Source organism: Blennius ocellaris (genome assembly GCF_963422515.1).
Source record: "Blennius ocellaris genome assembly, chromosome: 15".
Lineage (NCBI taxonomy): Eukaryota > Metazoa > Chordata > Actinopteri > Blenniiformes > Blenniidae > Blennius > Blennius ocellaris.
Genome location: NC_137664.1, coordinates 258,934 through 280,453, shown reverse-complemented (window position 1 = coordinate 280,453; position 21,520 = coordinate 258,934). Strand labels below are relative to the sequence as shown.

At 52.4% G+C, this 21,520-nt stretch overlaps 4 protein-coding genes across 4 annotated transcripts in view; 1 reads left to right on the top strand and 3 right to left on the bottom strand.

Moving 5' to 3' along the window:
* Positions 1-1,850: 1,850 nt before the first annotated feature.
* On the bottom strand, positions 1,851-8,696 carry actr1b (actin related protein 1B). Its single transcript, XM_080510627.1, has 11 exons — positions 8,535-8,696; positions 7,633-7,697; positions 7,483-7,558; positions 7,253-7,378; positions 6,155-6,279; positions 5,727-5,943; positions 4,804-4,896; positions 4,547-4,721; positions 3,149-3,210; positions 3,042-3,082; positions 1,851-2,498 (listed from the first exon to the last, which is right to left on the bottom strand). The coding sequence occupies exons 1-11, from the start codon at positions 8,580-8,582 to the stop codon at positions 2,396-2,398; spliced, it is 1,131 nt and encodes a 376-aa protein (XP_080366753.1). The 5' UTR covers positions 8,583-8,696; the 3' UTR covers positions 1,851-2,395.
* Positions 8,697-10,186: 1,490 nt separating this feature from the next.
* zcchc9 (zinc finger, CCHC domain containing 9) lies at positions 10,187-13,447 on the bottom strand (the record flags this gene model as incomplete). The annotated part of the gene is made up of 5 exons (XM_080510660.1): positions 10,187-10,417; positions 11,728-11,796; positions 11,881-11,973; positions 12,441-12,591; positions 13,034-13,447. The coding sequence occupies 5 exons, from the start codon at positions 13,445-13,447 to the stop codon at positions 10,299-10,301; spliced, it is 846 nt and encodes a 281-aa protein (XP_080366786.1). The 3' UTR covers positions 10,187-10,298.
* Positions 13,448-15,909: 2,462 nt separating this feature from the next.
* Positions 15,910-20,363, bottom strand: hsdl2 (hydroxysteroid dehydrogenase like 2). Its single transcript, XM_080510364.1, has 11 exons — positions 20,112-20,363; positions 19,227-19,390; positions 19,055-19,153; positions 18,853-18,967; positions 18,666-18,769; positions 18,485-18,583; positions 18,203-18,397; positions 18,036-18,107; positions 17,807-17,956; positions 17,476-17,604; positions 15,910-16,367 (listed from the first exon to the last, which is right to left on the bottom strand). The coding sequence occupies exons 1-11, from the start codon at positions 20,126-20,128 to the stop codon at positions 16,252-16,254; spliced, it is 1,260 nt and encodes a 419-aa protein (XP_080366490.1). The 5' UTR covers positions 20,129-20,363; the 3' UTR covers positions 15,910-16,251.
* Positions 20,364-20,600: 237 nt separating this feature from the next.
* Positions 20,601-21,520, top strand: part of LOC308140543 (polypyrimidine tract-binding protein 3-like) — a 7,701-nt gene continuing 6,781 nt past the window's right edge. The window contains exon 1 of the mRNA XM_080510363.1: positions 20,601-20,697. The gene's annotated coding sequence lies outside the window, so the exon portion shown is untranslated. The remainder of the gene's footprint in view (positions 20,698-21,520) is intronic.

Genomic DNA, 21,520 nt, shown 5'->3' with positions numbered 1-21,520 from the left:
GATGTAGAGTAGGCGGGACGTAGAGTAGGCGGGATGTAGAGTAGGCGGGGCGTAGAGTAGGCGGGATGTAGAGTAGGCGGGGCGTAGAGTAGGCGGGATGTAGTGTAGGCGGGGCGTAGAGTAGGCGAGGCGTTTTTTTTTTTGCTTCTGATTTTTTTTTTCCAACGTCTAAAAATATTCAGTGTGTAAAAATTCAACGTGTCTAAAAATTCAGCTGCAAAAAACGAATTCAGCTGCAAAACAGCCAGAATCTCTGTCTCATCAGGACGATGCAATCGATGCCTGTCTCCTTCACCCAACATCCAATCAGGGGAAGCTCTGTTGGTCACGTGACCACTGCAACACTGAGCCAATCGGCCGTGGCGGCCAGCGGCAGTGACGGCGCTTCGCTGAGTATTTATATCTGTAAATTCTGCAAGAGACATTAAACCACACAGTAGAAGTTATGAAACAACATTGTTATGGCAAAAACACATTTTAACAAACACAACCAGGTCACTGACGCTGGTGCGAGAAGCACGATTGCAGCGGGAGGTTAAAATTTGTTCTTGCCAAAAATCAAACAGGAGACAATTTAACTATTTTCTGCATGTAAAACATTCCATACATCAGAGTTTCTCCACCTCTGGTGTTTCCTCCAGATCGTCAGCTGAGCCGTGGGAAATTATCACATTTCACATTATTTTCTAAAAAAAAAAAACCTTTGATCTCACAGCGACAGTGTGTTGCAGAGTAATCATGTATAAATACTCTTCACCACTAGAGGGCAGCACAGAACTTTGCCGGTGAAATGTAAAGCGACAGACGTCAGTGTGGTTCATCTCCACCTCCTGCTACCATCTTGTATCAAAGTACTGTGTCAGTGACAGTGATGGAGAAGTTTTTGAAAACCAGGATCTCAGCTCTTCATCCATCAGGTCCAGGTTTCACACTGACGGAGGCACTATTAAAAAAAGTCCTTGCTTTCTGGATTTACTGGATTCCTGTTGATAAAACTTTGATGAGAAAGACTTTGATGTCTTTGATGACAATGACTTTGATGTCTTTGATGAGAAAGACTTTATATTGTTAATAGAGGCTACAGAGTTTAACTTTTTAACATTTTCGGGTGGAGGTGGTGGTGTGACTCGAAATTTTTCCCAAACAAAAAAGTGTGTTTTGGCTCAAAAAGGTTGAAAAACACTCATAAAGAAGGATGTGTAAAGAGTGTTCTGTGGGAATACGAGATTTGTTCTAAAGTTCTTCAGATGACATCATCGCCTTCCCCGTGTCGAGGCCAGACGCCTCATTTAACCCCGGAGTTTTAAAACCCGGGTCTGCTGGAGCCGGTGGGACGGACATGGTGGACATGATGGACATGATGGACATGGACACGTTCAATAGGAACAGCAGGACAGCGGACACTGACCCCTGCTGGTCGCCAGCTGGTACTACACTTAAACTCCATGCCCCGTTTGTCACACAGCAGTGAGGAAGTGTGAACAGGAAGTCGAAACAGGAAGTCCCATAGGGTCTCCTCAGGTGCACCTGGTCTCACCTGGTCTCCTCGGAGGAGCTCTGCTGGTCTCGGACCCGAGGAGGTTCCTGGAGAACTCTGCGGCCCGACGTTCTCAGCCGTTCCACGCGGCGGCGCCGTGGCAACGCTCTCGCCTTCACACCTGGGTCACGGGTTTAAATCCACCTGGGTCAAGTCTTTGTTTTTAACAAACTCAGTCACCGCCCCTTTAAGAGTCTGGCTCGGCCAATGGAAACCCGCCGACGCCAGCCTTCCGTTAGCGTTAGCGTTAGCGTTAGCAGAGAGCGAGAATAAGACGAGGGAGTCCAGATGTTTCCACACTTTGTTTTTAATCCGTCAGAACAAAGGCTGACTCTGTAGAAACGTCTCCATGGCAACACAGACCACAGATAAAAAGAAGCTGATGATAAATTACCGCCGACACCGCCGAGTACACAGGAGGTGAAACCAAAAAAAAAAAAAAAAAAAAAAAAAAAAATGGAATGGAAGTTTAACAAAAACGTTCGGCTTCTACTGCACGAGGCGCAACGACAAGTCCACAGTGCACCTCCTTCCTGCACCTCCTCAAACCCCCCCCCCCCCACCTTCATGTGGGACTCGTCAACCGGAAGGAGAAGCCGGTAGGGGGGGGGTGAAGCCAGATGAGGAGGGGGGCAGAGGGGGAGGAGCAAGGGGAGGGGGAGAAAAGAACAAGGAGAGGAGGGGTGTGGGGGGGGGGGGTAGGAGGAGGCCGACACTGGTACATGGGAGGTGTCTGATGAGCAGGAGGAGGAGCAGCGGGGGTATTTGAGGGCAGTTCTTGGGGGCGGGGCTGAGGGCAGTTCTTGGGGGCGGGGGCTGAGGGGGGGCGGGGCTGAGGGGGGGCGGGGCTTCCTCTCCTTAAAAGGTCTTCCTGTGGATGGCTCGCGCCCGGTCCTCCTCGTACTCCCGCTTGGAAACCCACATCTTCTTAAAGGTGTCCAACGAGGCCAGGATGGAGCCGCTGGAGGAGAGAGGAGGAGGAGGTGAGGAGAGGAGGAGAGGAGGAGGAGAGAGGTGGAGGAGAAGGAGGTGGTGGTGGTGGTGGTGGTGGGGAGAGAGGAAGAGAGAGGAGGAGGTGGTGGTGAAGAGAGAGGAGGAGGAGGAGGTGGTGGTAAAGAGAGGAGGGGGAGGTGAGGAGGAGAGAGGAGGTGGTGGTGAGGAGGAGAGAGGAGGAGGTGGTGGGGAGGAGAGAGGAGGTGGTGGTGGGGAGGAGAGAGGAGGTGGTGGTGAGGAGGAGAGAGGAGGTGGTGGTGGGGAGAGAGGAGGGAGAGGTGAGGAGGAGAGAGGAGGTGGTGAGGAGGAGGAGAGAGGAGAGAGGAGAGAGGAGGTGGTGGTGAGGAGGAGAGAGGAGGTGGTGGTGAGGAGGAGAGAGGAGGTGGTGAGGAGGAGGAGAGAGGAGGTGGTGGTGAGGAGGAGAGAGGAGGTGGTGGTGAGGAGGAGAGAGGAGGTGGTGAGGAGGAGAGAGGAGGTGGTGGTGAGGAGGAGAGAGGAGAACAGTTCTTACCCGATCCACGTGGAGTAGAGTCTCTCCTGAGGAGCTGAGATCTGTGAAGGAACACAACAAAGTCAAAACAACAACAACAACAACAACAGTCCAGGTGAAGCACCAACCTTGATCTTCACGTCTTTTGGTGCCAGTTTCTTCACTTCAGTTAGTAACCGCTCACCGAAACCTGAGGACACAACGAGTCAGAGTCACCGGGTCAGAGTCAGTGTGAACGAGTCACTGAGTCAGAGTGAACGAGTCACTGAACGAGTCACTGAGTCAGAGTGAACGAGTCACTGAACAAGTCACTGAGTCAGTGTGAACGAGTCACTGAGTCAGAGTGAACGAGTCACTGAGTAAGTGAACGAGTCACTGAACAAGTCACTGAGTCAGCAGATGTATTAACCTTTAATGAAGGTGGAGCCTCAAGAGAGTGGGAGGGGCTAACCTTTAATGAGGGTGGGGCCTCCAGAGAGTGGGAGGGGCTAACCTTTAATGAGGGTGTAGCCTCCAGAGAGTGGGAGGGGCTAACCTTTAATGAGGGTGGAGCCTCCAGAATGGGGAGGGGCTAACCTTTAATGAGGGTGGAGCCTCCAGAGAGTGGGAGGGGCTAACCTTTAATGAGGGTGGAGCCTCCAGAGTGGGAGGGGCTAACCTTTAATGAGGGTGGGGCCTCCGGAGAGTGGGAGGGGCTAACCTTTAATGAGGGTGGAGCCTCCAGAGAGTGGGAGGGGCTAACCTTTAATGAGGGTGGAGCCTCCAGAGAGTGGGAGGGGCTAACCTTTAATGAGGGTGGAGCCTCCAGAGAGTGGGAGGGGCTAACCTTTAATGAGGGTGGAGCCTCCAGAATGGGGAGGGGCTAACCTTTAATGGGGGTGGAGCCTCCAGGGAGTGGGAGGGGCTAACCTTTAATGAGGGTGGAGCCTCCAGAGTGGGGAGGGGCTAACCTTTAATGAGGGTGGAGCCTCCAGAGAGTGGGAGGGGCTAACCTTTAATGAGGGTGGAGCCTCCAGAATGGGGAGGGGCTAACCTTTAATGAGGGTGGAGCCTCCAGAGTGTGGGAGGGGCTAACCTTTAATGAGGGTGGAGCCTCCAGAGTGGGAGGGGCTAACCTTTAATGAGGGTGGAGCCTCCAGAGAGTGGGAGGGGCTAACCTTTAATGAGGGTGGAGCCTCCAGAGTGGGAGGGGCTAACCTTTAATGAGGGTGGAGCCTCCAGAGTGTGGGAGGGGCTAACCTTTAATGAGGGTGGAGCCTCCAGAGTGGGAGGGGCTAACCTTTAATGAGGGTGGAGCCTCCAGAGAGTGGGAGGGGCTAACCTTTAATGAGGGTGGAGCCTCCAGAGTGGGAGGGGCTAACCTTTAATGAGGGTGGAGCCTCCAGAGAGTGGGAGGGGCTAACCTTTAATGAGGGTGGAGCCTCCGGAGTGGGAGGGGCTAACCTTTAATGAGGGTGGAGCCTCCAGAGTGGGGAGGGGCTAACCTTTAATGAGGGTGGAGCCTCCAGAGAGTGGGAGGGGCTAACCTTTAATGAGGGTGGAGCCTCCACACAGCACGATGGTGGAGAAGAGCGTGCGGCGGAGGTCCATGTCGGACTTCTGGATGGCGAAGGACAAAACCTCGTGGATCCCTGAACTCTCGTCTCCGATCAGGTCCGGTCTGAACAGAAGCTCCGGAGCTCGGAACCGGGCCGGTCCGATCTGAAGGTGGGGGGGGGGGGGGGGGAGGTGGAGGTGAGAGAGGGTGGAGGAGCAGGAGGAGGTGATGGTGTAGAGGACTCACGTTCAGTGTGCTTCCGTCAGGGAGGACATATTGAGCTTTCTCCGTCTCCAAAGTCTCGTCTTTTTGAGGATTCAGGGACAGATAACAAGCTCTCTGTTGGGGGGGGTGGGGGGTGGAGAGAGAGAGAGAGGTGGGTGGGGGGGGTCAGTTTTCATGTAGTTTTCAACAGTACACAGGCACACAGGAGAACATCAGCCAATCAACACATGTACAGACGGGATACAAGCGCAACAATACGATCAATATTGATCACATGATACATAACCATCTATAGCCCCTCCCCCCACAGTTGTAGCCCCTCCCCCCCACTGCCCTGATGGTTATAGCCCCTCCCCCTCACAGTTGTTGCCCCTCCCCCCACTGCCCTAGTGGTTGTAGCCCCTCCCCCCCACTGCCCTGATGGTTGTAGCCCCTCCCCCTCACCTCCCCGATGGTCATAGCCCCTCCCCCTCCCCGATGGTTGTAGCCCCTCCCCCTCAGTTGTAGCCCCTCCCCCAAACCTTACCGATGGTCGTAGCCCCTCCTCTCCCTGATGGTTGTAGCTCCTCCCCCTCACAGTCGTAGCCCCTCCCCGACGGCCATAGCCCCTCCCCCTCACAGCCGTAGCCCCTCCCCCTCCCCTTCCCAACGGCCATAACCCCGCCCCTCACAGTCATAGCCCCGCCCCCTCACCTTAACGATGGTCGTAGCCCCTCCTCTCCCTGATGGTTGTAGCCCCTCCCCCACACAGTCGTAGCCCCGCCCTTCCTCTCCCTGATGTCATAGCCCCTCCCCTCACAGTCATAGCCCCTCCCCCTCACAGTCATAGCCCCTTCCCCTCACAGTCGTAGCCCCGCCCCTCCTCTCCCTGATGTGGTAGCCCCTCCCCTCACAGTCGTAGCCCCTCCCCTCCCCTCACAGCCGTAGCCCCGCCCCCCCCTCACCTCCTTGATGGTGCGCACCACCTCGAACTCGGCGGTGGTGTTGAAGTTGTAGCCCTCCTTGCGCAGCAGCAGCCTGAGGTACCGCGACACGTCTCGCCCGGCGATGTCGACGCGCATGATGGAGTGCGGGATGGCGAAGCCCTCGTAGATCGGGACCACGTGGGTCACGCCGTCCCCGGAGTCCAGGACCACGCCGGTGGTGCGGCCCGTGGCGTACCTGCAGGGAAGGGGGGGAGCGGAGTCAGGCCCCGTTTCCATGGCAACACTGTGCATCAAAACCCCGTTTCCAAGGCAATGTCGCGAAAGCGACGCTAGTTTTCATGTTGGGCCACCAGTTGGTGTTTGTAATGAAACCACACACACACACACACACACACACACACACACACACACACACACAGTGGGGTGCAGAGTGTGTGTGTGCTCACAGGCTGAGCACGGCCTGCATGGAGATGAAGAGCGCCGGGACGTTGAAGGTCTCGAAGAAGATCTCAGCCGCTTTCTCTCGGTTCTTACTGGGATTCAGGGGAGCTTCAGTCAGGAGCACCGGGTGCTGGAACACACACACACACACACACGCACACGCACACGCACACGCACACACACACAAAGATAAATACACACACAGATGCAGCTTCATAGCGTGTCCTCCTCATCCTCCTCCTCTTCTTCCTCCTCTTCTTCCTCCTCTTCTTCCTCCTCTTCCTCCTGCTCCTGCCCCTCCTCTTCTTCCTCTTCCTGCTCCTCCTCCTCCTGCTTTTCTTCCTCCTCCTGCCCATGCTCCTACTCTTCTTCCTCCTCCTGCCCCTCCTCTTCTTCCTCTTCCTGCTCCTCCTCTTCTTCCTGCTCCTCATCCTCCTCCTCCTCCTGCTCTTCTTCCTGCTCCTCATCCTCCTGCTGCTCCTCCTCCTCTTCTTCCTCCTCCTCCTCTTCTTCCTGCTCCTCCTCCCCCTCCTGCCCCTCCTCCTCCTGCTGCTCCTCCTGCTCTTCTTCCTCCTCCTCCTCCTGCTCTTCTTCCTCCTCCTGCCCCTGCTCCTCCTCTTCTTCCTCCTCCTGCCCCTCCTCCTCCTCCTCCTCTTGCCCCTCCTCTTCTTCCTCTTCCTGCTCCTCCTCTTCTTCCTCCTCCTCCTGCTTTTCTTCCTCCTCCTGCCCATGCTCCTCCTCTTCTTCCTCCTCCTGCCCCTCCTCCTCCTCCTCTTCCTCCTCTTCCTCCTGCCCCTCCTCTTCTTCCTCTTCCTGCTCCTCCTCTTCTTCCTGCTCCTCATCCTCCTCCTCCTGCTGCTCCTCCTGCTCTTCTTCCTCCTCCTCCTCTTCTTCCTCCTCCTGCCCCTCCTCCTCCTCCTCCTACTGCTCCTCCTCCTCCTCCTCCTCCTCCTCTTCCTCCTGCCCCTCCTCTTCTTCCTCTTCCTGCTCCTCCTCTTCGTCCTGCTCCTCATCCTCCTCCTGCTCCTCCTCCTGCTCCTCCTGCTCTTCTTCCTCCTCCTCCTCTTCTTCCTGCCCCTCCTCCTCCTCCTCCTCCTCCTCACCTCCTCAGAGAAGGTCTGCAGCTGCTCCTTGGAGTACACGTACTGCCAGATCCGCTCCATGTCGTTCCAGTCCTTCACGATGCCGTGTTCCATCGGGTAGCGGACCGACAGCAGGCCGCGGTGCTCCTGACACACACACACACACACACACACACACACACACACACACACACATTTATATATTTATGACTGGCTCCTGTGTGTGTGAGAGAGAGAGAGAGAGAACATACTTCTGCCTTGGGCCCGATGAAGAGGTCTCCCTCCAGAGCTCCAGCCATCACACGCACATGCTTAGGACGACCCACACTGCAACACACACACAGCTAACTGTCAGGAGGAGGTGCAGCAGGAGGAGGAGGAGGTGCAGCAGGAGGACTTACTAGTTGGGGAAACAGTATTTGGGGATCTGGTCTCCAGCAAAACCAGCCTTGATGACTCCTGAACCCTGAGGAGCAAAAAAAAAAAAATAGAAGAGTCACAGGATGAAGACGAGGAGGTCATGAGAACACGCTGGAGGCTGCAGCATCAGCTGACACACACACACACACACACACATTTATATATTTATGACTGGCTCCTGTGTGTGTGTGTGTGTGTGAGAGCGAGAGAGAGAACATACTTCTGCAACAGGTGGAGATGGGACTGTGTAAACATGTATAGAGGCGTTACACACACTGGAGCGCTCCAGGTGTGTAACGTCCAGATGTTGAGCTCTGGAGTCCAGATGTTCCTACAACAGTTGACTCGCTCCAATTGTCAATCATCTTCTTTGATTTCCCGTCCACGCAGTACGGTATGTCGCGATATGACGTCATACCGGGATGAAAACAAAGCTAGCGGGGTGCTGACCGAGGGAAGCTCAGGCCCGGGGGTGTCGGTGCTAAAGGCCCGGGGGTGTCGGTGCTCAGGCCCGGGGTGTCGGTACCAAGCAGGCGGTTCCGCCATGACGCCCCTGCGGCTCCGCGGCTCCGCTCGCCGCAGCCAGGAGGAGCAAGGAGCTGCGGCCTCAGCGAGCGTCCCCCATCCGGCTGCACACTCGCCGGGAGCCCCACTGGGTGGAGGCCCGCCAGCAGAGCGCGTGGAGCCGCGGCAGGCGGACACACGGAGCGGGTTCATTCCCGACCACAATGGCACCGCTGCAGTCGGCTAGCCGCCGCTGCTAACTGCCGCTGCTAGGCGCCGTTCCGACACAATGGTGCCGCTGCTAACAGTTAGCCGCCGCTGCTAGCGGCGGCGGCGGCGGCCTCGGTTTGGGTGTGGATGATGACATCATCATACTCACGTTATCGATGACCACCGGCTGGTTGGCCAGAATGTCGTAGGACTCCATGACGGTGTGCGGCTTCAGTCGCTCTGTGGATCCGTGCGGTTCTGCTCGCGCCGCGGTGTTTTCACCATGAACAGAAGCACCGGATAACGCTCCGTCACTCCCCGCTCCGCCGTGTCTGCGCCGCCGCCGCTCCGGTCACCGCCCACCGCCCAAACTGACGGGACCGGCCGGCCAATCAGCTGCAAGAACACGCTGACTGACGGCACCGAGAGCCAATCACGGCGCAGGGCAGGGTGGCCACGCGCCCGCTGTCAACGCGCATCGAGAGGTGTTGAGTAAAATTATGTGCCGACGTCACAACGTCACAGGATGGAAGGATTGAATGTAAAATCACCAAAACAAACCCCAGTAAACTCACAAATAATCACAGAACATCCGAATGGACACAGAAATGACAACAGGAAACACAACAGGAGCACAGAAAACTCACAACAGTCACGATAAAAACAACTTTTGTGTTGATTTCATATCAAATTACTTTCAGTTATGGATGTTTCACTTGGTTTCTTGTCACTCTGTGTTTTTTTTCTCACGCTGTTCATTTATATCTTCTCTAAAAGCTCATTTTGCGTCTTCATTGGGTCAATATAGAAATTTTCCAAGGTTCCCTGAATGCGGCGCAAACTCGCGCAGCCGTCGACCAATCAGAGAGCAGCTCCTGTGGAAAGAGGCGGGGCTTGTGCCGCGGAGATTTTGAAGGGCTTCAGGTATGGAAAGGAGCCGCTTCGTCAGGTGAACTGACCACTTCCGGTCCAGCCAGACCTGCAGAACCAGAGACCAGAACCAGAGACCAGAACCAGACACCGGTCGCACCGAAGCCTATTGGTATTATTATTATTATAAGTATACTATTGGTATTATTATTATTATTATTACTGATATATATATATATATATATAGTTGTTATTGTTATATTATTGCTACCATTATTAGTAGTACTATACACGAGTATTATACACTATTTCACACTTATCTGTATTATTGTTATTGTTACTGATATATATATATATATATAGTTATTTTATTGCTACCATATTGTTATTGTTACATTATTGCTACCATTATTATTAGTACTATACACGAGTATTATACACTATTACACATTGTTGTTATCTGTATTATTGTTGTTATATAATGCCTACTTCTAATGGCTCTGCCACTGCACCTTACTATTTATTTATCTTGCTTTTATCTCGTCTTATTTCTAAGTGCCCATGTTCCGTTCTGTGTTTTACTTTATGTCTTATACCCAGATATTTGTATTTCTTACTTTTATTACTATTCTATTGTATTTTATAATATTCGTATGTACCAGATTGCTGCAACAAGACAATTTCCCTTCGGGGATGAATAAAGTAATTATCTATCTATCTATGTAAGAAATAAAAACAAGAAATGATCCACGAGACAATTTATTTCTCACCTTAAAGATGTGTTTACAGCCTGTTACTGCGGTGATGTCACAGCCAAGATGGCGGCGGTTCAGAACGCTCGCGACTTAATTTCTTTTTTAATTCGTTCGTGACATGAACACAGGAGTTTACACACACAAAATCTTTTTTTTTATTTTTTATTTTGTTTATTTGCATTTTAGAATTTTGAACAGGTGTTTGTACATGAACTGTGAGAGACACACCCTCCTTTACACACACACACACACACACTCACTCACACACACACACACACACACACACACACACACACACACACGGGCCTTCAGAACTTCACCACCTTGACCTTTGACCTTTGAGCTTCACTTTTCTTCGCAGGCACCAAAACGTCTTCGTGGTCGGCGCTCATGTTGTTGGACAACCAGCCGAGTGTGACGGAGTGAGCTGGAGACACAGTGAGACATGGTGAGATGGTGAGACACGATGAGACATGATGACACAGTGAGACATGGGGACACGGTGAGACATGTTGACACAGTGAGACACAGTGAGACACGGTGAGACATGGTGAGACGGTGAGAGACATGGTGACATTGTGAGAGACATGGTGACATGGTGAGAGACATGGTGAGACACATGTTGACACAGTGAGACACGGTGAGACATGATGACACAGTGAGACATGGTGAGACATGTTGACATGGTGAGACATGTTGACACAGTGAGACATGGTGACATGGTGAGACATAGTGAGAGACATGTTGACACAGTGAGACATGATGACACAGTGAGACACAGTGAGACATGATGACACAGTGAGACACATGGTGACATTGTGAGAGACATGGTGACATGGTGAGACACATGTTGACACAGTGAGACACGGTGAGACATGATGACACAGTGAGACATGTTGACACAGTGAGACATGGTGACATGGTGAGACATAGTGAGAGACATGTTGACACAGTGAGACACGGTGAGACATGATGACACAGTGAGACATGGTGACATGGTGAGACATGTTGACACAGTGAGACACAGTGAGACATGATGACACAGTGAGACACGGTGAGACAGGGTGACATGGTGAGAGACATGTTGACACAGTGAGACACACTGAGACACGGTGAGACATGATGACACAGTGAGACATGGTGAGAGACATGTTGACACGGTGAGACACGGTGAGACATGGTGAGAGACATGTTGACACAGTGAGACATGATGACACAGTGAGACACAGTGAGACATGATGACACAGTGAGACACATGGTGACATTGTGAGAGACATGGTGACATGGTGAGACACATGTTGACACAGTGAGACACGGTGAGACATGATGACACAGTGAGACATGGTGACATGGTGAGACATGTTGACACAGTGAGACACAGTGAGACATGATGACACAGTGAGACACGGTGAGACATGTTGACACAGTGAGACACAGTGAGACATGATGACACAGTGAGACACGGCGAGACAGGGTGACATGGTGAGAGACATGTTGACACAGTGAGACACACTGAGACACGGTGAGACATGATGACACAGTGAGACATGGTGAGAGACATGTTGACACGGTGAGACACGGTGAGACATGGTGAGACATGGTGAGAGACATGTTGACACAGTGAGACATGGTGAGACGGTGAGACATAGTGAGAGACATGTTGACACGGTGAGACACGGTGAGACATGGTGAGAGACATGTTGACACAGTGAGACATGGTGAGACGGTGAGTCTCACCTGAGGCTTGACGTTCTGGACAGTCCCTCTGAAAATGTTCCACTGAGCCACAGACCCGACAAGAACCACCTGCAGACAAGGAGGAACAGTGAGGACCAGGACCTGGACCTGGACCTGGCTCTGGTCCTGGTCCTGGTTCTGGCCCGGTCCTACCTGTGGCGTACAGTCCTCGGGGGTTCTCTGGACAGGACCGGCTCAGGTGTCCCGTCTGACCACAGGTGAAGCACTTGGCGAACGGAAAGTCACCTGACAGGAAACACAGAGTCACACAGGGCCGGTGCTGGTTCTGATGGTTCTGATGGGTCTACTGGCTCTGGTTGGGTCTACTGACTCTGGTGGGTCTACTGGTTCTGCTGGGTCTACTGGTTCTGGTGGGGTCTACTGGTTCTGCTGGGTCTACTGGTTCTGGTTGGGTCTACTGGTTCTGGTGGGTCTACTAGTTCTGCTGGGTCTACTGGTTCTGGTGGGGTCTACTGGTTCTGCTGGGTCTACTGGTTCTGCTGGGTCTACTGGTTCTGGTTGGGTCTACTGGTTCTGGTGGGTCTACTAGTTCTGCTGGGTCTACTGGTTCTGGTGGGGTCTACTGGTTCTGCTGGGTCTACTAGTTCTGGTTGGGTCTACTAGTTCTGGTTGGGTCTACTAGTTCTGGTGGGTCTGACGGTTCTGCTGGGTCTACTGATTCTGGTGGGTCTACTGGTTCTGGTTCTGCTCACCCACAGCCGGGTCCAGTTTGGCTCTACACCTGGTGGCCTCGTGTTCAGTGGAGCCACAGCGGTAGCAGATCCCCCGACCCAGGTCCTGGTCCCGGTCGGCCTCGGGACAGTCCGTGAGACCGTGACCGGGTTTCCTGCAGAGGAAACACAGCTGGGGGGAGGCGGGGGGGGGGGGGGGGGGTAGATTACACTTTGAAGTTTCTCTTTGTTGTGGAATGAAAGCATATTTTTACAAGATCAAAGAGTTTGTACTGAAAATGAGTACAATCTCAACATGAAGTCAATTTTAATGAAACATTCTGGTGCAAAACACAATAAAATGTCAAAATAAAACTAGTATAAATCCTCCATGCTTTTATTATGTGTATATTTTGTGTACTTCTGTACATATTATATTCATATAGTATACATCTTTATATTGTGCTTTTAAATTTTCTTCCATAACCTATCTGGTGTTTGGTTCAATAGTTCAACTCGTCCTACGTCACAATGTAGTATTTAGTCGTACACGACGCACTAGAACGCACGATATATGAAATATTCAAAAACAAAACGTGTTTCAATTCCGACCAATGAGAGACGAGGATTCTCACCATGTGATCCTTCTTGTTGTTCTGCCTCTTCAGCCGGCGCTGCTCCCTCCTGTCGTCCTTCCTCAGCGCCTCCTGCACCTCCTCGCGGAGCCCCCGCTGCTCCTCGCTACGCCCCCCCGCCCCCGCCCCCGCCCCCGACCCCGCCCCCGCCCCCCCGCCGCTCTGCTGCAGGAACTCCAGGAAGCCGTTGACGTCCTCGTTGGTGTAGTCCTTCTTCTTCCGGGCGGGTTTCTGCACCGTCCTCCTCAGACCTGGACCTCCTCCACCTCCTCCTCCTCCTCCTCCTCCACCTCCTCCTCCTCCTCCTCCTCCTCCACCTCCACCTCCACCTCCACCTCCCTTCATCTGGCTCCACGGAGTGGCGTCTGCCGCCTTCTGTCTGTTGACGGTGTTGGCTCTCGCCCACCTCGTCATGGCTGCAGACAAACTGAGACACAAACAGGAAACGTTCAGGTTTTCAGGGTCGGTTCAGAACTTTGCCTCCGTCACCTCCAGCCTTCTTTCTCCCGTCGGTCTTAAAAAGTTCCCCGTTCACGTGAAACATCAGCAGCGTCCACGTCACCATAAAATCCCCCTTTTAACAGGGTGTAGTTCCCCTCCAGGCCTGCAGGAGGCGCCGTGACTCAGGAACCCAGCAGGAACAGAGAAGAAGAGACGGAGCAGGAAAGAAGGTAGAACAGGACAAATCCAGCTTGTGTCCTTATTAAAGCATCAGCAGCTCCTGCAGCAGGTAGTCCACCATGCTGCTGCTGCTCATGACGTCACGGGGAGGGGGCGGGGCTAGAGGTGGAGAGGCGGGGCTAGAAGCTATATATATGACATCATCGTTTTCAGATCACGTGCATCTTGACCCTCCTCACGTCAAAGCCGAGGCGGCGTCTTCTAATTCATCCTCAATGAAACGTGATTTAAAAAACAACAACAATGTTTTCAGGCTCCTAAAACGTCGCGTTGCGACGGTAACCATGGTTACGTGAAACGGCATAGTGTCGACAGGAAGTCAGTCGACGTTCGGAAACAGAACCTGAGAGATCAGCTGAACCGACGGAAACGTTCTGAAGTTCACAACAAAACACAAAACTGTGAAAGTGATTCCAACATACTGAAACTAATAAAAACAAGAAAGATTACAAATACTTTCAACTATGATCAAAACACAATAAAACATTAAATGGAAATAACCTTAATCTAATCAAATATGCTCACACTAAGAGCGAATTAATATAAAACGGTAGATTAAAGTCTCAAGAGTTTATTCTGAAAATAATTATAAAAACTGATTAATCTTCTGATAATCTCACACGACACTGAAAATTACCGTTTACTCATCTTCTCAAGTTTCACATAATCTTTGACTGAATCCTCGTCTTTAGTCACAAAATAAGCAGATTTATGAAGAAAAGCTTTATAATAAAAAATGCATTTAAAGTTTGTGCAAAAAGCAGCAGAATAAACTTTAATCCTCGTCAATCGTCCTGCTCGTCAAACTGCTTGTCGGATCCGATGTGAAAACTGAAGCTTTTTACGCGAAATTGAAGAGCGAAAACATGTTTTTAACGCGTGTTTGTGTCTACGGGGTTAGCTACATGCTAATGCTAACAGCTAAACACGTCGCGTGCGTTTCCTCTCACATTTCAACGTAACTTCCACGAACACCGCAGAAAAACCTTCCTTTTCTCCGCCTCGCGGCTGTAAAACGCGAGACTCTAAACGTTTTAAATCGTAACTTTTGTCACCTTTAAACGAGTCGCTCACGTGTTACTTCCGGACTCTTCTTCTTTATTCGGCTGGTCTTTGGCGCTGTGGGTGAACGAGCGCCGCCGCCGCTCCCACAGGCCGCAGGAGGAACTGCACCCTGCTCTGACAGTTTTAAATCCCGAGTCAAGTCCCCATTTCCATGACAACGTTTCAAGTGAAAACATTGGTTTCTGAAAAATACCTGTGTTTCCAAGGCAACATTTCGAAAATGACGCATTTTTTCCTGCTGGTCCGACTCAGTAGTGACGTTGTTAGTTTTATGAATGAAAGCTCAGCAGAGAACAATGAGCTCTAAATATGAACAATGGGAGAATGAGTTTAGATAGATAGATAGATAGATAGATAGATAATTACTTTATTCTTCCCCGAAGGGAAATTGTCCTGTTGCAGCAATCTGGTACATACGACTATTATAAAATACAATAGAATAGAAATAAAAATCTACAAATATCTGGGTATAAGACATAAAGTAAAACACAAAACAGAACATGGGCACATAGAAAAATATAATAATAATATAATACTCGTGTATAGTACTACTAATAATGGTAGCAATAATATAACATTAACAATATGGTAGCAATAAAATAATATATATATATATCAGTAATAATAATAATAATAATAATAATACCAATAGTATAAATATATGTATATGTACATGCAATATGCAATATGAAATATATGATATAAGTATCAATGTAATTTAGTCCAGGTGATGATTGAGGCTCTGACCGAGGTCGAAGAGTTAAAAAGTCTTATTGCAGTGGGGAGGAACAATTTCCTGTAACGTTCCTTAGAGCAAGTAGTAGTTACTTTAAAGAAGTAAAAGTATCAATAAAGTATCAGTACTAATAAAAAAAAAAAGTATTGAAGTCTTATTTATAGTCATAAGGTTTTGTTAAAGTAATAGTATTAGTTACAAAGTGTCAAACTTCAAAAGGTGTCAATTAATTACCAGTAACACTGAAAAATTAGAATAATAAAGTATTGATAGAAGCTCAGATGTTTGGATAAAAAGTTTTAAAGGAGGCAGTTGATCAATTGTCCTGCAGAACCAGAAGAACTCTAGAACCGGAACAAACACTGAAGAACGACACGAGGCTCTCCTGTTGGGTTACTTTTTTATTTTGTTTAATGTTTAAACTTTGTCCCAAACAGTCCCAGTTAACAGTTTTCCTCCAACGTCACTGAAACACTATTAGCCAACAACATTCAAATGACCACAAACTATTTTCCTGCGGATGAAGGTGAACTCTGCAGTACCGCGTTGCGCCACCAGGTGGTACAGCGTACGGCTGCACTGCTGCCCTCCGGCAGCAGTGGGTTGGAGGCTCAGACGGGCTTGCTGGTGTCGCCCGCTGCACAGCGGAGGCATTGCAGAGCGCCGGGGCGTTGATAAGGCACGATGTACAGCGCGGGTCGTAGGGGGGGGGCCTGAGCGCGACGCGGTCGAGGCTTCACAGCTTGGCTTTGCTCATGCGGCCCATCAGCTTCTCCAGCTTGATGGCGAGCGTCATGTCGCCTTTGATCCGCAGCTTCCCCGACATGAAGGCGAGCGTCGGCTTCAGCTTCCCTGAAACACACCACGATAGCATAGCATGGGGCTCGCTGACGTAGCATAGCATGGGGCTCGTTGACGTAGCATAGCATGAAGCATTCTGAAGTAGCATAGCATGGAGCACGCTGACGTAGCATAGCATGAAGCATTCTGAAGTAGCATAGCATGGAGCACGCTGATGTAGCATAGCATGAAGCATTCTGAAGTAGCATAGCATGGAGCATTCTGAAGTAGCATAGCATGTAGCACGCTGATGTAGCATAGCATGAAGCATTCTGACATAGCATAGCATGGAGCACGCTGATGTAGCATAGCATGGGGCTCGCTGAAGTAGCATAGCATGGGGCTCGCTGACGTAGCATAGCATGGGGCACGCTGACATAGCATAGCATGAAGCATTCTGAAGTAGCATAGCATGGAGCACGCTGATGTAGCATAGCATGAAGCATTCTGACATAGCATAGCATGGAGCACGCTGACGTAGCATAGCATGGGGCTCGCTGAAGTAGCATAGCATGGAGCACGCTGATGTAGCATAGCATGAAGTATTCTGACGTAGCATAGCATGGAGCACGCTGACGTAGCATAGCATGGAGCACGCTGACGTAGCATAGCATGGGGCTCGCTGAAGTAGCATAGCATGGAGCACGCTGACGTAGCATAGTATGCGGCTCGCTGACATAGCATAGCATGGAGCACACTGATGTAGCATAGCATGAAGCATTCTGAAGTAGCATAGCATGGAGCACGCTGATGTAGCATAGCATGAAGCATTCTGAAGTAGCATAGCATGGAGCATTCTGAAGTAGCATAGCATGGAGCATTCTGAAGTAGCATAGCATGGAGCACACTGATGTAGCATAGCATGAAGCATTCTGACATAGCATAGCATGGAGCACGCTGACGTAGCATAGCATGGGGCTCGCTGAAGTAGCATAGCATGGAGCACGCTGAAGTAGCATAGCATGGAGCACGCTGATGTAGCATAGCATGAAGTATTCTGACGTAGCATAGCATGGAGCACGCTGACGTAGTATAGCATGGAGCACGCTGACTAAGCATAGCATGGAGCACGCCGACTTGGCGTCAGTACACCGCCGGTCCTCCACCACCATCAGCTCACCTGCAAACATCTTGCTGAAGTCGTTGGAGCTCATCGTCATGACGACGTCAGCTTTGGTGGCGGGCTGACCCCGCCCCGCGCTGCCGGCGCCACTTTTCAGGTCCAGGAACCAAACGCCTTCGTGCTCGCCTTATGTGGACATGACAACACAACTGTTAGACACGCCCACAGGATGTCCTCATATGGACAAGCATTGTAAGACACGCCCACACGATGTCCTCATATGGACACACGTCCGTAAGACACGCCCACAGGATGTCCTTATACGGACACACGTCCGTAAGACACGCCCACAGGATGTCCTTATACGGAACCCGCTCTTTCCCGGTACCTGACAGGTCGAACTGGTAGATGCCCTGCGTCGACTGGACGACGTCTTCATTGATGACGGCCCTGATGACGTCAAACGTGCTTTCTATCGGCGAGCCGGAGGTGGGCGGGGCCTCGGCCGAGGGCGGGGGCTTGAATGCCGGCGTGGCTCCTAACAGAGACGACGGTCAGAGGCCGCTTTCGAGGGGGGGGGGCGGGGTCACGCCGGGCAAGCGTCGCCGCAGACTTACCGTGCTGCTCCATCTGCTGGGCCAGACTCTCCGGGGTTTCGTCCAGGAAGAAGTCCGGCAGCAGAGGATGACCTGTCGACCAATCAGAAAGCAGGGTGAGCGACGCGTCGCTGCCACGTTCCCCCGCGTCGGCTTAGCGGGCGCCGGTGTGCGTCTTCTGCAGCGACCTGGCTGGACGGCGTAGTGGTCGAAGTCCTGGACCCCCTGGGCTCTCAGGACGTCGTCGTCCACCAGGAAGTGACCCGTGTAGTCCTTGGGTTGGGTCAGGATGGCGTAGGCCGCGTCGGCCATGATGTCGGCGGTGCGACACTGCTTGCCGATGCCGTCGCCGCCCAGCATGTCCATGGCCGCCGTCTGGATCGCTAGGGCGGCAGGGACACACGCGGCGTTAGCGTTAGCATTAGCGCAGGGGAGATGGTTAGCATCGCGAGGCTGCTGGCCACACCGACCTGTCCTGGGCCAGAGGGCGTTGACGGCGATCTGACCCCTGAACTCTTCGGCCATCCCCAGGACGCACATGGACATGCCGTACTTAGCCATCGTGTACGCTAGCAGACAGAGACAAGACGTAATCAGCGGCGCGTGTTTACCGCGCCGGGACGCCCGCTCGCACCTGGTTGCCGCGGTTACCAGTGTGGTTCTTGAACCAGACGGGGTTGAGGTTGAGCGGCGGCGACAGGTTCAGGATGTGCGGGCGGCGGCTCTTCAGCAGGTGCGGGATGACCAGCTTGGACCTGGACGGAACGCGAAACCCCCGTTAGCGCCTCGTGTAAAAAGCGGCGCGCGGGCCGAGGGAGAGTGGGCGGGGCCGCCTTACGTCAGGTAGGTCCCCCTCAGGTTGATCCCGAGCATCAGGTCCACCTTCTTCATGGGCGTGTCCAGCGTTCCCGTCAGGTTGATGGCGCTGGCGTTGTTCACCAGGATGTCGATGCCTGCCAATCAGACGCAGCCGTTGTGACGCAAAACCGACGGGGGGGGCGGAGCTCGGTGCTCGGCGGCCAATCGGACGTCGGCGTTACCTCCGAAGGTCTCGACGGCCTTCTTCACGGCGTCTCCGACCTGCTGCTCATCTCGGATGTCGACGATGCACGGCAAGGCCCGCCCCCCGGCGGCCTCCACTGAAACAGGAAGTACGTCAGACAAGGCCGCGCGCTAGCCGTATGCTAGGAGGCGTGTTCCGTTCTGGCTCACCCTCCTGCGCGGCGGTGTAAATGGTCCCGGGCAGTTTTGGGTGCGGCTCGGCGGTCTTGGCGGCGATCACGATGTTGGCGCCATCTCTGGCGGCTTTCAGGGCGATGGCCTTGCCGATGCCGCGACTCGCTCCCGTGATGAAGAGCGTGCAGCCGGCGAGCTTCCTGCAACCAGACCAGACGACACAGTGTGGACCAGGACCAGGACCAGGACCAGGACTAGGACTAGGACCAGGACCAGGACCAGGACCAGGCGGGTGAACTTCTGCCCACCAGTCTCACATTCTGTTTCCTTCAACGACCAATCACATCGCAGCTGTGCTGAGATACCAGGTATGTTATCTGTGATTCAGTTACTGGAGGAAGAGGCGGAGCTTATCTGAGATTGACTGATGACATTAACACACACACACACACACACACACACACACACACAGAGAGAGTAACACAAGCAGTACACACACACACACTAACTCACACAGTAAAACACACACAGTATCACAGGCAGTACACACACACACACACACACACACACACACACACACACACTAACTCACACAGTAAAACACACACAGTATCACAGGCAGTACACGCACACACACACACACGCGCACACACACACACACACACACACACACACACACACACTAACTCACACAGTACACACACACACACACACAAAGTACACACACACACACAGTAACACAGGCAGTACACACACACACACACACCAACTCACACAGTGCGCACGCGCGCGCACACACACACACACACACACACACACACACACACACACACACACACACACACACACACACACACACACACACACACACACACACACACACACACACACACGGTTCGGCTCGGCTCGGTTCGGACTCACCCAGTGTTCTGCAGCATGTTGCGTTCAGGTGAGTTCAGCTAAACCAGTTGATCACAGCGCAGCTCGAGACCCAGTCGCCTTCACCTTTCACCCAGTTCAGCTGCTTCCGGCGGGGGCCGTCGGGCCTCGGGCGGAGCGGCGCCCCCCTGCCGGCGGGGAGGAGGAACTGCAAGCGGCTGGGTTCTACTTATTTATTTATTTATTTATTTACACCAAACAGAAATGACAATTCATCAGGTAATCGTGTCGCGGCAGCATCGTTTTTACATTTTGAAAAGACAAGCGTCACAAAACACAAGGTGCTGCGGAGTGGAGCTACAAGATAAAGGCTCCAGAATAAACAGGAAGTGTTTCTCTGCCTGTCGTGTGTGTGTCTCTGTGTGTCTCTGTGTGTGTCTCTGTGTGTGTCTCTCCTCTCGGTGTGTGTGTGTGTTGCTTTATTGTCAGGCGTGTCCGCGAGCCGCCATGTTTGTGTGCCGACGTCACCAAGCCGGAAGTGCCCAGTGTTTGTGTGCGGCAGCTCGCGGACGGAGGCTCGCGGACCAGAACATCTGTCCAGCTGTTCCTGCACGCGGACGATGGACGGGTGAGCGCGACAGATGTTCCCGAACCGGCTCCGGACCCGGCCGAACCTTCCCGAACCCCCCCCCCCCCCCCCCCCACCCCACCCCCGTTGTTTGTTCTGCTCCGGTTTCCCTGAGACCGGACACCACCCCACCCCCCCCCCCCCCTCCTCCTCCTCCTCCCTCCCCGGGGTTTGTTGTTGTTTACTTGTTTACCCGTCTCCCGCAGGGCCGCGCGGTTCGCGCGTTCGTCGCGCTGCAGGTTTGACAGGCTTGAAGTCTCGCAATACTTCAGCCGCTGCTGCTGACGCGCTGATCCGGTTTGGTGACGTCACGTGAGACCATAACCGCCGGGATCGTAGCGACACATGTTAGCAGAGATGTTGACGAGATGTTCACGCCGCGTTTCTGAGTGAAAACCAAAACCAAAAACGAATTTTTGGAAAAACGCTCCGATTCCATCTCCATGGAATACGGGGGGGGGGGGGGGGGGGGGGGGTGCTTAGAAACGCAACTTTTCGAAAACAACGTCCCTGTAAAGATGGAGGTGGAGACGTGGCTACTGAGCATGTGCACCATGTTGGTAGTAGCTGGTTACTACTGCACATGCTCAGTAGAGACCCATCAGAACAGGCTCCGCCTCCAGGGGTTCTCCTGAGGCCTCATTATAATACATTAATAATATTAATTCCATCAGCACTGTGTCACTCAGTTCGGACTTTTATTAATTAATCGCCGTGGCGACGGGAGAGGTTCTGGTTCCATTAATCCACGTTTCTGCAGTTGCGTCAGCATCATTATTATTATTTTATTATTATTATAATTATTAACTGGTTATTCTAGATT

Coding starts and splice junctions, on each gene's coding strand:
- actr1b (XM_080510627.1), bottom strand. CDS start 8,582: ATGGAGTCCTACGACATTCTGGCCAACCAGCCGGTGGTCATCGATAAC. Junction 6,280..7,252: donor TGCAGACCTTCTCTGAGGAG/GTGAGGAGGAGG, acceptor TGTGTGTTCCAG/CACCCGGTGCTCCTGACTGA. Junction 4,897..5,726: donor TGGTGCGCACCATCAAGGAG/GTGAGGGGGGGG, acceptor CCCCCCCAACAG/AGAGCTTGTTATCTGTCCCT.
- hsdl2 (XM_080510364.1), bottom strand. Junction 18,584..18,665: donor CTGGTTCAAGAACCACACTG/GTAACCGCGGCA, acceptor TCTGTCTGCTAG/CGTACACGATGGCTAAGTAC. Junction 18,398..18,484: donor CGCCCTCTGGCCCAGGACAG/GTCGGTGTGGCC, acceptor CTGCCGCCCTAG/CGATCCAGACGGCGGCCATG.